Source organism: Myxine glutinosa, chromosome 11 (assembly GCF_964187855.1).
Source record: "Myxine glutinosa chromosome 11, kmMyxGlut1.1, whole genome shotgun sequence".
Taxonomy (NCBI): Eukaryota; Metazoa; Chordata; class Myxini; order Myxiniformes; family Myxinidae; genus Myxine; species Myxine glutinosa.
The window spans coordinates 22,016,939-22,028,475 of NC_136271.1; the positions used below are offsets into that span (position 1 = coordinate 22,016,939).

At 45.7% G+C, this 11,537-nt stretch overlaps 1 protein-coding gene across 1 annotated transcript in view; it reads left to right on the forward strand.

The window, feature by feature from the left end:
* Positions 1–9,762, forward strand: part of SF3B4 (splicing factor 3b subunit 4) — a 28,733-nt gene extending 18,971 nt beyond the window's left edge. Inside the window, exons 4-6 of the mRNA XM_068130300.2 lie at positions 5,042–5,212; positions 8,682–8,849; positions 9,515–9,762. Coding sequence (XP_067986401.2) covers positions 5,042–5,212; positions 8,682–8,849; positions 9,515–9,672 — 497 coding nt within the window. The 3' untranslated portion in view covers positions 9,673–9,762. The remainder of the gene's footprint in view (positions 1–5,041; positions 5,213–8,681; positions 8,850–9,514) is intronic.
* Positions 9,763–11,537: the final 1,775 nt, after the last annotated feature.

An 11,537-nucleotide genomic window follows, 5' to 3' on the forward strand; every position in this document is an offset into this window, starting at 1 on the left:
CTTGAAGACCGTGCCAGTTGGCCTGAGTGAAATGCCAGACTCGTCGACGCTGAGGAGGCTCTCTGAGAATGGTCAGAGAGATGTCCACTTTGACAAGCACATGATCAGATGAGCCGATTGGAGCAGAAGAAGAGCAGCAGACATTTTCAGGGAAGTTTGTCATAACTAAATCCAGAAGAGAAGATGCTCCGTTGACTGAGATCCGGGTCGGGAAATTGACAGATTGTGTCAGTCCCAGTGAGTCGCAGAAGTCCTTTGCTGAAGAGCCATGGCTGGTGAGAGAGGTACCCACACCCAGCCAACTGGCATGGTGACAATTGAAATCACCACATATGAGGAAGAGAGAGTTGGGATGGGTAGATAGAAGTTGGTCCATATTATCAGACAGTGAGATGTAGATGGAGTCATCGCTGATTGGTGGACGGTACAACACACATATGAACAAAAGGTGGGAGCGAAGGGGAAGCCGTAGCCAAAGGTATTCCTGGGGGTGAAGTGGAGAGAGGGCAGTGGAGGGCGAGTGAGGAAGAGAGTTTTTTATAAAGATAGCAACCCCACCTCCAGGACGAGGCTCAGGTCTATCATACCGGAGGAGGGAGTAACCTGGGAGAGATACCAAGGCATCAGAGACATCATGAAGGAGGAAAGTTTCTGTTAAGCAGATCACATCTGGTTTGTCAGAAGCAACCTGTATGGAGAGGTCAGTCAAGTTTGAGCGAAGGCCCCGGATGTTTGAGGTCCATACCGTTAATGAAGAGGAAGGGGGACCAGAACAGGGGGGGGGAGGGGTAGGGTAAGATGTGGAAGAGGAGGAAGAGGTAGGGAGAGCTGTTGAAGGTGTGTCAGAGATTTCAGAATAGCTTGGAGAAGGGGAAGAATGGGGCGGACAAAAGGTTTGATGGAGATTGGGTGAGGCACAGTGAGGTGTTATTTGAGGAGGGGGAAGAGCAAGGCAGAAGGTTTGGGGAGATGAAGGTGAAAGTTGGAAGGAGGAAGAAGCAGGGAGGATGCTTTGAGGAGGAGGGGTGAGAGGGGAGTCGAGGAGGGGAGGAGCGAGGGAGAGTCTTGGAGGGGAGGGGTGTGGGGGAAGTTTAGGAGGGAGGGGAGGGAAGGGGCAAGGGGGGAGATTTGAAAGGGATGGGTGATGGGGAGGATTTGGAGGGGAGGGGTGAGATTGGATTTTGAAAAGTGTACGATTCATGGGAAACGAACATTTTTTGCAAAATGAGTTTGAGACCTTCGAGTCAAAAATACGTTTGAGGACACTGGAGGAGGGATGGAGTTCTGGATAGTTTAGGGAATGTAGAAAGGAGGAACTGTAAGAGATGGTATTATATATATTTTTTGGAATGAATAGATTTGGTGAGCAAGACGAAAGCATCCTTTTGTAGGAAAAGAAGAAAAGGGTGTTATAATATATGAGAGAAAATAGTTGTTCAGGGGAGAGATTATACATTTCTAACCGCGTGATCGCGAACGAAGAACGAACGAACAAAAAGAACAAATAAACGAATAAGACCTGGGAAGGAAATAGTTTTTTTGGGGTTTTTTTTTTTTTTGTGAGTACAGATATTAAACAAGGAGGTACGGGGTGAACGACTGGGACGAAACAGTGAACGAAAATAATTTCAGCGCATTCGACGAATCGCTGAGAGAAAAACAAACCACAAGGTCGGAGACGGTACGGTAGTCTAAGCCTACGAGTACTAGGCCGCAGAATACTCGATACCATTAACCGACGATTGTGTATACATGTACGAAAAATTAGCACCGAAAATTTTCCAAAAGATACACTATAGGTACATACACCGAAAGATAGATACAGTCTCGACAAAAACACGATTGAGAAATATCACTTAGCTTCGAAAGCGTGAGCGCATGGAGCAGCTTCGAAAAGACGTGACCTCGCCGTGATCTCGCGAGACCTTTCCAGGTGGCATTCTGTGCATTGCTATTCATTTGGCTAAAAGCAGAGGATTGATTTGAAACCTTGTGTGAGCATCATGACCGCGAAAAAGATTTTTCTACTTTGTAGGTTATGTTTATCCACGCATATTGCACAAAGGACCAATTAATCTCACCTGGTGGCTGCTATTGGTGAAAGTACCCATGTCTTAGCTTGCGTTGTTTTTATTTTTATTTTTTTGTATGGAAAGTCGAGGCTCATGGAAGAGCTTGAATACAGAATGGATCAGGATGCAACAGAACAAAAGGAACAGTAGAAAGAGACGGGGAAACATCAGCAGCAGGGTGTGGGTCAAAAATAGAGGTAGACTTGCCCAAAATAATAGGTGTGTGGAGGAATGAGGGTTATGGAAGGATACAGTAGATGGGGTGGACAAGATGGATACAGAAGCAAAGTCTCTGGAAGGAAAAACTGGACATTTGGAAGGTGCACTTGGGGCTGAGAGTTGGTTGAGGTATAAAAAGATCATGGTTCTCGATTGGGAGGGGGTGTGGGAGGGATGATCTGAGATGGTGATTAAGAGCTGCTTTGAAGACCCCAAGGGAAGAATGAGAGTGAAGAGAATGTGGAAGTTGATTCCACATGTGGGGGGAAGAAAGAGGAGCGAATGAGTGGAGTTGAGCAGTGATTCTAGATTTTGGGAATTTGCTCAGAATGGGCGGTACAGGTGGACCGTGTGCACCCTGCATAAATATGGGGGGAGGGGGGGACGGAACAAAGAGTAAAAGACCAGACAGGAGGCGATAGAAGATGGAGAGACCACAGACCAATCCGTCTGCGATATGGGAAAGTCATACGCCCTTAGACTCAGCCTCCTCACGGAAGATTCCATCAAATGTTGTGTTTGTTTGCGTTTGACGCCAAAAAAGGGCGCACGCTGGAACTTGACAGCACCTTTTGTGAAGCTACGAAAGTGGTGCGCAGTTTGATGCAATGTTTCCCCCAGAAAAAATGCCAACCTGGAATGGTTTAGCACTCAAAGTGAGATAAATCGAATCGCTGACGGTGAAATTGCGAGTATGAGTAAAATAGCATATTGAATGCTCTGAGATAGGTTGTCCTCCTTTGATTCATTGGTGATCAACATGTGTTGAGCTCTCATGATTATCAACATGAGAGTGTCAGGTAATCGCTGAGAGAGATTATTAACATGAGAGTTTGTGAAGGCAGGCTACATCATCCTGGATGTGGGAGATCTCTGGGTCGCTCCTGCGAGATCGATCGGCTGTCTCTGTGCCACGGGCTTGTTCGAGAGAACTGTCCGGGGCTATACAACAACAACAACAATATGGGGGTATTCCCACATACCTTGGATAATTTATTGGCCAACTCCATTAATTACCTCCTCCATTGCCAACTCGATGGCAGAGTCATATCTCGATCTGTTTCCCAGCTTGTTTTGACAAAGGCAATCCTTCACCACCGATAATCTGTGTGGTGACTTCTTACAAGTTTCTTTAAGGAGTTGATCCACAAGATGGCCACGAGTACTGCCCTTTCTCCTTTTCCCTTTTATAAGGGTTGAGGTACAATCATGGCACCAAGCTTCTGCCCTGCCTTGAACATGATACCCCTCCACTTCCCTCTGTCCCCAACCAACTCTCCAACCATCCCTACCTTATTGATATCCCTCCTCACACAATCTTTCCATTCTCAACTGCGGTCTTCCTCTTTTCATCCTACCTTCCTCCCTCAACCTATCCGCTCTTTGCCATTCTCTCGCCCCCATCTGCACCATGAGACCAGCCCACTTCAGCCATCTTTTTCCAATATCCCCATCAAGCTCATCTGCACACCAACCCCCTCCCTCAGTTCATCCACCCTTTTCACTCCCGCAATCCCTCTGACCCAGTTGTTCACAAACCTGCAGCCTCTGCTGTTTATCTCTCTGTTCGTTCCACCGTCTCCAGACCGTAAAGGTAGGCCGACGTTACACAAGACGGCAGAGCTTTCCCTTTCAATTTGCTTCGTATTTTTCTCTTCGCATCAATCCCTCCATCCTCATCCATTTATTCGCACCCACTTGTATCCCTCTCCGTACCACTGCCTCTGAACTACCATTTCCGGTCACTGTCCCCTCCCCCACCCCCGGGTGTCCTGCCCTCCCCCCGCCCCTCAGGTACTTAAACCTACTTCCCTGTCTGATCTTCTCCTCTAACCTGATATTCATTTCTTTTCTCTGCTGCCCAACCCACATCACCTCGGTCTTCTCCATGCTCATTTTCAGCCCATGTTTCCTGAATGTCTCCTTCCACTCCCCCAGTACCTTCTACATCTCCCGCTTACTCCACCACAACAGCCAGACAGTCCACGTACAACATCCTCCTCAGAATATCTTTCATATTTACCTTCCTGCTCCATCACCATGATAAGCATGAGTAGGCTGGGAGAACATCACTGCCTCAAGCTGATGTTCACACTGAACTCCGACATCCCTGCTCCAACCAAAACTCTTCCCTTCGTTCCCTTTTTCCTCCCTTCCACCAACCTAGGTTCTGCTTACCCGGCGCTCACTTCCATCTCCGTTTCACCATCGGATGATTGGGAGTGCCACGATCCGTTCACCTGAAAAAAAAAAAAAAAATGATCCGGGACAAAGCATGTTATCCAAGATGCCTTGAAAAAGAAATGATGGACAACACTAATGTTCTGCCATGCTTATCATTATGGTGGCCATATTGAATGTGTCCTTGCATGAACCAATACTTTCAGCTCTCGTATGTCATCGTGGTACCAGTTTTGCATTCGTCATTGTTTTGTTGTTCACAAATGTGTCACATAATGGCACTTCATTGGGAACATGCTGTATGATGGAGAGGTTGCTGTAGGCTTTGAAAATGGATATGCCCAACGAATATTCCTGTATGTACAAAAGTGGAATAAGTGAATTAAATATAGATTACAACGGTGAGTGTTAATTGGGCATCTCAAACGACACAATTGTTTGCCCTTTCACCATTGTTCTGTCAGTGATTCATTTCTCCCTTTTCCTCGAGTTTTTGTTGAAAAGAATGAAAAAGGACGCTGTGGGATAGCAGAAGCGGAGCATTTTAATCTTGTCTTTTGTCCCCTCAGGAATGCCCATGATCGGGGGCTTGCCGCCGCCTCCAATTCCACCACTAGGAATGCCTCCAAATGCGATGCCACCACCAATGCCATCTTCTGCCAGTGTAATGTCTGCTCACCCACCTCCATCATCTTCCCCCATGCCTGTGCCACCACATTTTCAAAACAGCGTGCCACCAGGTAACAATCCCTCTTCCCCAGACTTATTCCTTTTTCTGTTTTTTTTAACTGACATTTTAACTGTTTTGACTTTATTATTATTATTATTTATTTTTTTTCTATACAAGATCGAGGCTCGTGTAAGAGCTAACATCAATCGCACAAAAAAGCACACTAAGTACAACAGCAGAGAACAGGGACAACGGAAGATCTGTGGGAGGGAGATGGCTTGGGTGGAGGAGGCATGGGAGGGGGGGGGGGGGGGGGAAGAATAAAACACATGGACACTGCTAGAACTTCCAGGAAAGAAAAAAAAGTCGGTATTTCAAAAAAAAAGTGGATTTGGGGTGAATTAACGGGGGTAGAAGAGATCAAGGTTTTGGATGGGGGAAGATAAGAGATGGTGGTGAACAGCTGTTTGAAAGACCTGGAGGGAGGAGTGGGATTGAAGAGAGTGAGGGAGTTTGTTCCAGAGGTGGGAGAAAAGAGGAATGAAGGAGTGAAGGTGAGCAGAGAGTCTTGATTTTGGCAATTTCACCGTAAGAGGGTTGCAGGCAGATCCTGTGCGACCTGTAGGAATATTTGGGGGACAGAGCACAGAGAGAGCTGGGGGAGCAAGGCCGGAGAGGAGTCGGTAGAAGACGGAAAGACCACCAACCTGCCTGCGGTGAGTGAGTGAAAGGCCCTCGGAGATAGCGTCATCGCGGGAGATTCCAATGATTCTGAAAGCTTTGGTTTCAACAGCGTGAAGCCGAGTTAGGTGTGAGGCAGGTGCACCGGCCCAGAGGGGACAGCAGTATTCCATTGAGCTGCGGATGAAAGCCTTGTATGTGGTGAGGAGCTCAGGTGTGCCGAGGAAGGACTTCGCACGACGGAGGATGCCCAGTCGGCGACTGGCTTTGGAGGCCAGATTTGAAATGTGGTTTTCCCAGGAAAGATCATGGCAGAAAGTGAAGCCCAATTTTCTCTCTCTCTCATTCTCTTGCTTCTCCCACTTGACTTTTATTGTTGAATCATGTGGTTTGAGAATGCATCAGACATGGAAAAACGATAAAATAAAATTATATTCCTAAGTCGGTCCACCATCTTTTATAAACGGAAGCATTTCACATTCATTGCCCTGATGAACCCGTAAATGCTCATGTCTTCGGTGTTTCCAGGACGGGATAATTCGCACACAGGAAGCACATGCACCAAAGCTTTGGTGTGTGGCTTCGTCACCTCAATAGTTTTGCGTAACATGCAAGCAAGTGTGTTTTTCACGGACATTCGTGCATGGCTTTCTTGGTAATCGAAGTTTCTCTCGACCTTGGGCAGTGTCGCTGTTTCAAGATTTTGGTTTCATTAACCAGAGTAAAAGAGCGTACGCAACACCACCATTCCATAAATGGTCCTGCAATCATGTCACGAATGCTTACCTCAGTTTAAATGCACAAGGTACCCACCTCACACTTGTATGGAAACGTTCAGCTCTCACTCGAATACTGCACTCTTGCGTGCAGCTGAAGTGATCCGACGTTGCCATCTTTAAAACTCGTCTTTCATCGAGTAGTCCTTGCCGTACGATTTGGTGCCACCTCTTGCTGTAAAAAAAAAAAAAAATACTTCGATTGGGATGTGAGTGGGATCTATAGTGTGTGCACACTTGGGGTACCTGAATAATTTCACCCTGGAGCATCGTCAGGGAGCAGAGACGTAGCTTTTCCAAATCGCATCACAGCATTTGAGTGTAATTACTAATGACACGGGCAGGTAATATTCTGAACCCACGGTGCTAGCTGCTGTTGCTTCTGAAATACATCATCACCATTCCAAGGCCACAATAATTTCCACATTCTTGTGGAGTTGGCCGGGGAGGAAGCTTGACCCAAGACTTTCACGACTGGACTGGGCAGGCCTGACGTTCGACTAAGGTTCGGGCAGGAATTTGGAATTTGTTCAGAGTGACGGCAATAGCTCGTATGCTCTTTGTGAAGGATCTCGAAGGGATCTTTAACGTCCACTGACTATTTGCAGTCGACGGGCCGCCCAGGTTAGCGTTCATCCAAGGGGCAGCATGCACATAATTGAATCGGCCTGCCTGTGAAAGTTGGACCAGGATTCGAACCCAGGCTAGACGGATCGGAGGCGAGTGTGCGTACCTGCAGGCCATCCTGCCAGCCCCAACCCCACAATAGTAGCTCAAGTTCTCATATTTGACATTTGGTGCCAGCCTCCACAAAGTAAATGGCACCTGCCGGAACAGTGATCACCTTGCAGCGACTGGTCCATTGTCAGTAAATATGAGGCGCAGGTACCACACTTGTCATCGAACAAGTCTTTAAAACCAATTAGATTGGCTCATAGATTTCTTGCGATAAATTGATGTAATCGACCAAACGTTTGTCGGAGTATGCTACTCACCGCAGGATGGAAGAAACTCGTGTTTCGTCATTAACCTTTGAGCGAAATGGTTGACGCCCGAAACGTTATACTCCCTCCTTCCCATGGCAGTTAGCATACTTTGATCAACGTTCCGTTTATTACATCCGTTGTTATATCTGGCCGTGGACACAGATCAACACCAGCCATCAGGAGTGACAAGTTTTACATTCCACCCAATAGCATTCGTGATTACTTATGAATGGAAATGTGAGAGCAACTACCAATTTGAATGTTTATATATATATATATATACTGGAAGAAGTACCCGGCGTTGCCGGGCGGGGGTGGGGAGGGGGGTAAGGGGGGAAGGGAAGGGGGAGGGAAGAGAGGGGGGATGAGGGGAAGAGGGGGGAGGGGGGAGGTGAGGGTGGGGGGGGTAAGAGGATGGAGGGGGGAAGGGGAGGAGGGGAGGGACGCAGGAGAGGAGGGGGGGTTCATATATATGCTGGTGAGTGAATGTGGCGTTCATCACATTTCTGAGTTGTGTGATGCCGATCAGGAAGAAGAAGAAGCCATACTACCCACTTCGTACACTTCCGGAATTGTTTGATTTATTTGTATTCAAATGTCTGGTGATTGTTTTGTATTTATGCGAATGTGTACTTGTATATAACTGTCATTCATTTAAAAAGACTTCGGCACGATCGAGCGTTTTTTGTTTGTTTGTTTTTAACTCCAAAAAAAACGATCGATTTTTTTTTTTCATTATTATTATTATTTTTTGGCCTAAAACACTCCCAGGCACTCACTGATGAACCTCTGAAAGTTTGACGAAGATCCGTTCAGCCATCTCTGAGAAAAATGGCGACACAGACCGACATATCTCTTATATAGTATATATAATTATTTTTTAAGATAGTGATTTGATGCAATCTACCAACCTCTCCACCACTGATCATTTTTAAAACTTTGTAGTGTTACAATATTTTGGTGGTGCCGGGGGAGATTGTTGAAACGTTTTTCATTCACTTGCAATTTTTTTTCACTTCATCGAGCATGCCTAAAAATGTTGACTCATCATCTATTCACATTTTATCTCACCTTCCTCTATTCACCATTGATCCAGGTGCTGCAGCAGGAATGCACCAAATGTCCGTGCCTCCCCTTATGCCTCCGGGGATGCTACCGCAATCTCCAGGACAGGGTCCAATGCGTGGAGGTCCTCCCGGCATGATGGGCGGACCACCGCACATGGGTGGCCCCCCTCGTGGTCCACCTTTTGGTCACCCAATGGGTATGTATGGGTGCTGGGATAAGATATCAAAGTATAAATAGCCCTTGATCTTCATAATGTCTATGACTTGAACCAAAATAACTTGACCAACATGCCTGCTGACCATGAACAGAGAGGCATTGTGAATTTTACTTTGGCTGCTGGTGGTGATTTGATGAGCAGGCACGTTAACTGTAGCTGTGGCTGTTTGCCATCAATCGAGAACTGGAGGTATCCCCAAAAAGCGATATGGACCAAAAGGACAATTTCTTGGCATTTTCTTCAGTGCATTTATGATTCAAATAATCGCTCCCCAGTAAATACCTGAAATGCCAATAACTGGTGTTCAACGTGTGTTCCAGCAAAGAAGTGCCCCTGCCAGTTTGCCGTTGTTTCATGCTACCATTTCATGTTTCATGCTACCATTTCAATTCATGCTACCATTGATGAAATGTAAACTGGGTAATTTGTCATTGTGTCAATCAATCGGCACTAAGACTGGGGACCTCGGTTCCTAAATTTGATTTCATTTGCATATAACTCTAATTTGCAATTTTCCATCCAGTAAGCCATTTTTTAATCGTGTTAATTCAGCAAGCACCACCTGGTCGTCCAGCTCCATCCAGATGGTTAAATGACTTACTTGAGGTGACCTGTGGCTCGTCTAATGAGTGCTCCATTTCTAGGACAACTTCCTCCTGGAATGCGTGGGCCACCAATGCCCATGCCTGGTTTTGGCGGACCACGACCTCCCCCGTTCAGTTTTCCGAGAGGCCCCCCTCCACCTCCACCTCGTAATATCCGGCCTCAAGGCTCAACACCACCACCTGTAACGTCTCAGTAATCGAACCAGCACAGTTCAGTTTGCTGAGAAACATGAGTTTGATTGTCTGAGATTTATTATATCATTAAACTTTTGAAATTCCTTTTTTTACACCATGTCTCTGTGTTTTGATAGAATATAGTGAATTAAGCTCGTGAAACTCGTGAAGCGAAAAATGGGCTTAAGCGAACCGTTCCGTACATACGTACGTATGTCGTACGTACTATGTACGTATCTGCATTAAAAAAATTCATTTTCTCGGCAACCATTGGTTAAATTCACAAAACATTTTCACCATAGGAGCACATCCTGTAGATTTTGTGATAATTATGACGTCATAGGTCACATGGTGCGGGCGCCATCTTGCAAAAACTTTGCACCTCAATATCTCTGAAACCTCCATGGAAAAAAATTGAAACTGTTTATTGTCAAGTTCCCTCGGGGAATAACATGGTAATGGTGATGTCATCGGTACCTTCATTATGACGTCATAAATCGACAAGTACAACGTTTGATCCAATCGGTATGAAAATTTTTGAGGGTCACCTCGAAAAAAGTTGACAATTGATGACATCATAGGTCACGTGGTTCGGCAGGCCTGTTGAATTAAACATTTTTTTAAAACTTTTAAAATCTTCTCCAGAACGGCTGGACAGATCGAGGGGAACCTTCACACACTTGTTCCCCAATCCTTGGGGATACCATGGTGTTAACAAATAAATCATAGGTCACATGGTCTGTAAGCCATGTTGAATTCAAAGCAAAAAAAAAAAAAAACTTTCTCTGAAACAGCTGAACCTATCACATTGAAACTTTCCAAATATCAGCTGACACCATTGCTGCATATTGGTTGAAAATGATGTCATAGATCATGTGGTTTGGCAGCCATCATAGATAGAAAAAAGAAGCTTATCCAATCAACACAAACCTTATCCCCGTGGGAAATATAGTTTGAGAAGTGACAATGGTCACTTGTGTGGCAGCCATATTGGATCAAAAAAAACAAAAAAAACCAAGACTTGGGTTACACCACATCCTTCTCAAGACTGCGCAAGGTAAGTATTCTATGAACACCATCTAGTATACTGGACAAAATAAGTTAGGGATCATAATTTTCATTTCATTTATTTTCACGTGGGAAAATATTTTATTGGTATTCTCGATACTAAAACAACAGAACAATTTGTTAACAACTTGAAAAAGAATATGAGCAAGTTCATCCAACCATAACGGAGCAATTATTCGTTTCATCCCCCAAAATCAATGTGAAATTCACTATGGGGCCAATAATTCAGTCACTAAAAATGTCTTGCTGACAGTCTCAATAAGATGTGTGTCCACCATGGGCTCAAATAACAGCACCATACTGCCTCGACATGCTGCGAATCAGGCGCCGGAAGCTTATTTGTGGGATCCTTGGCCATTCCTCAAGAAGCGCGGCAATCAGTTGCTGACGATTTGCAGGAAGGTGTATGCGATCAGAAACACGACGCTGTAGCATGTCCCAAACATGCTCTATCGGGTTTAAGTCCGGAGAACGGCTTCTGGTCTCCCTCTCAAGGTAATGGTCTACAACCCCAGCCCTGTGTGGGCGTGCATTGTCATCCATTAAAACAAAGTCGTGTCCCACTGCACCGGCAAATGGTCGAACGATGGGATCCAGAACCTCGTCCAGATATCGGACACCGGTCAGCTTTCCCTCAATTACGTGCAGGTCCGTACGACCATCATGGAAGTCAACACAAAAACGTGACATCCGTGAAAAGAACAAGACGCCAGTTACGCAGTTGCCAAGTCACATGGTCATTGGCCCAATGGTTCCTTGCTATACGAGTGAGTATGGGACGCACAGCTGGACGAGGAGCGCTACCATTGTATGCGTGAAG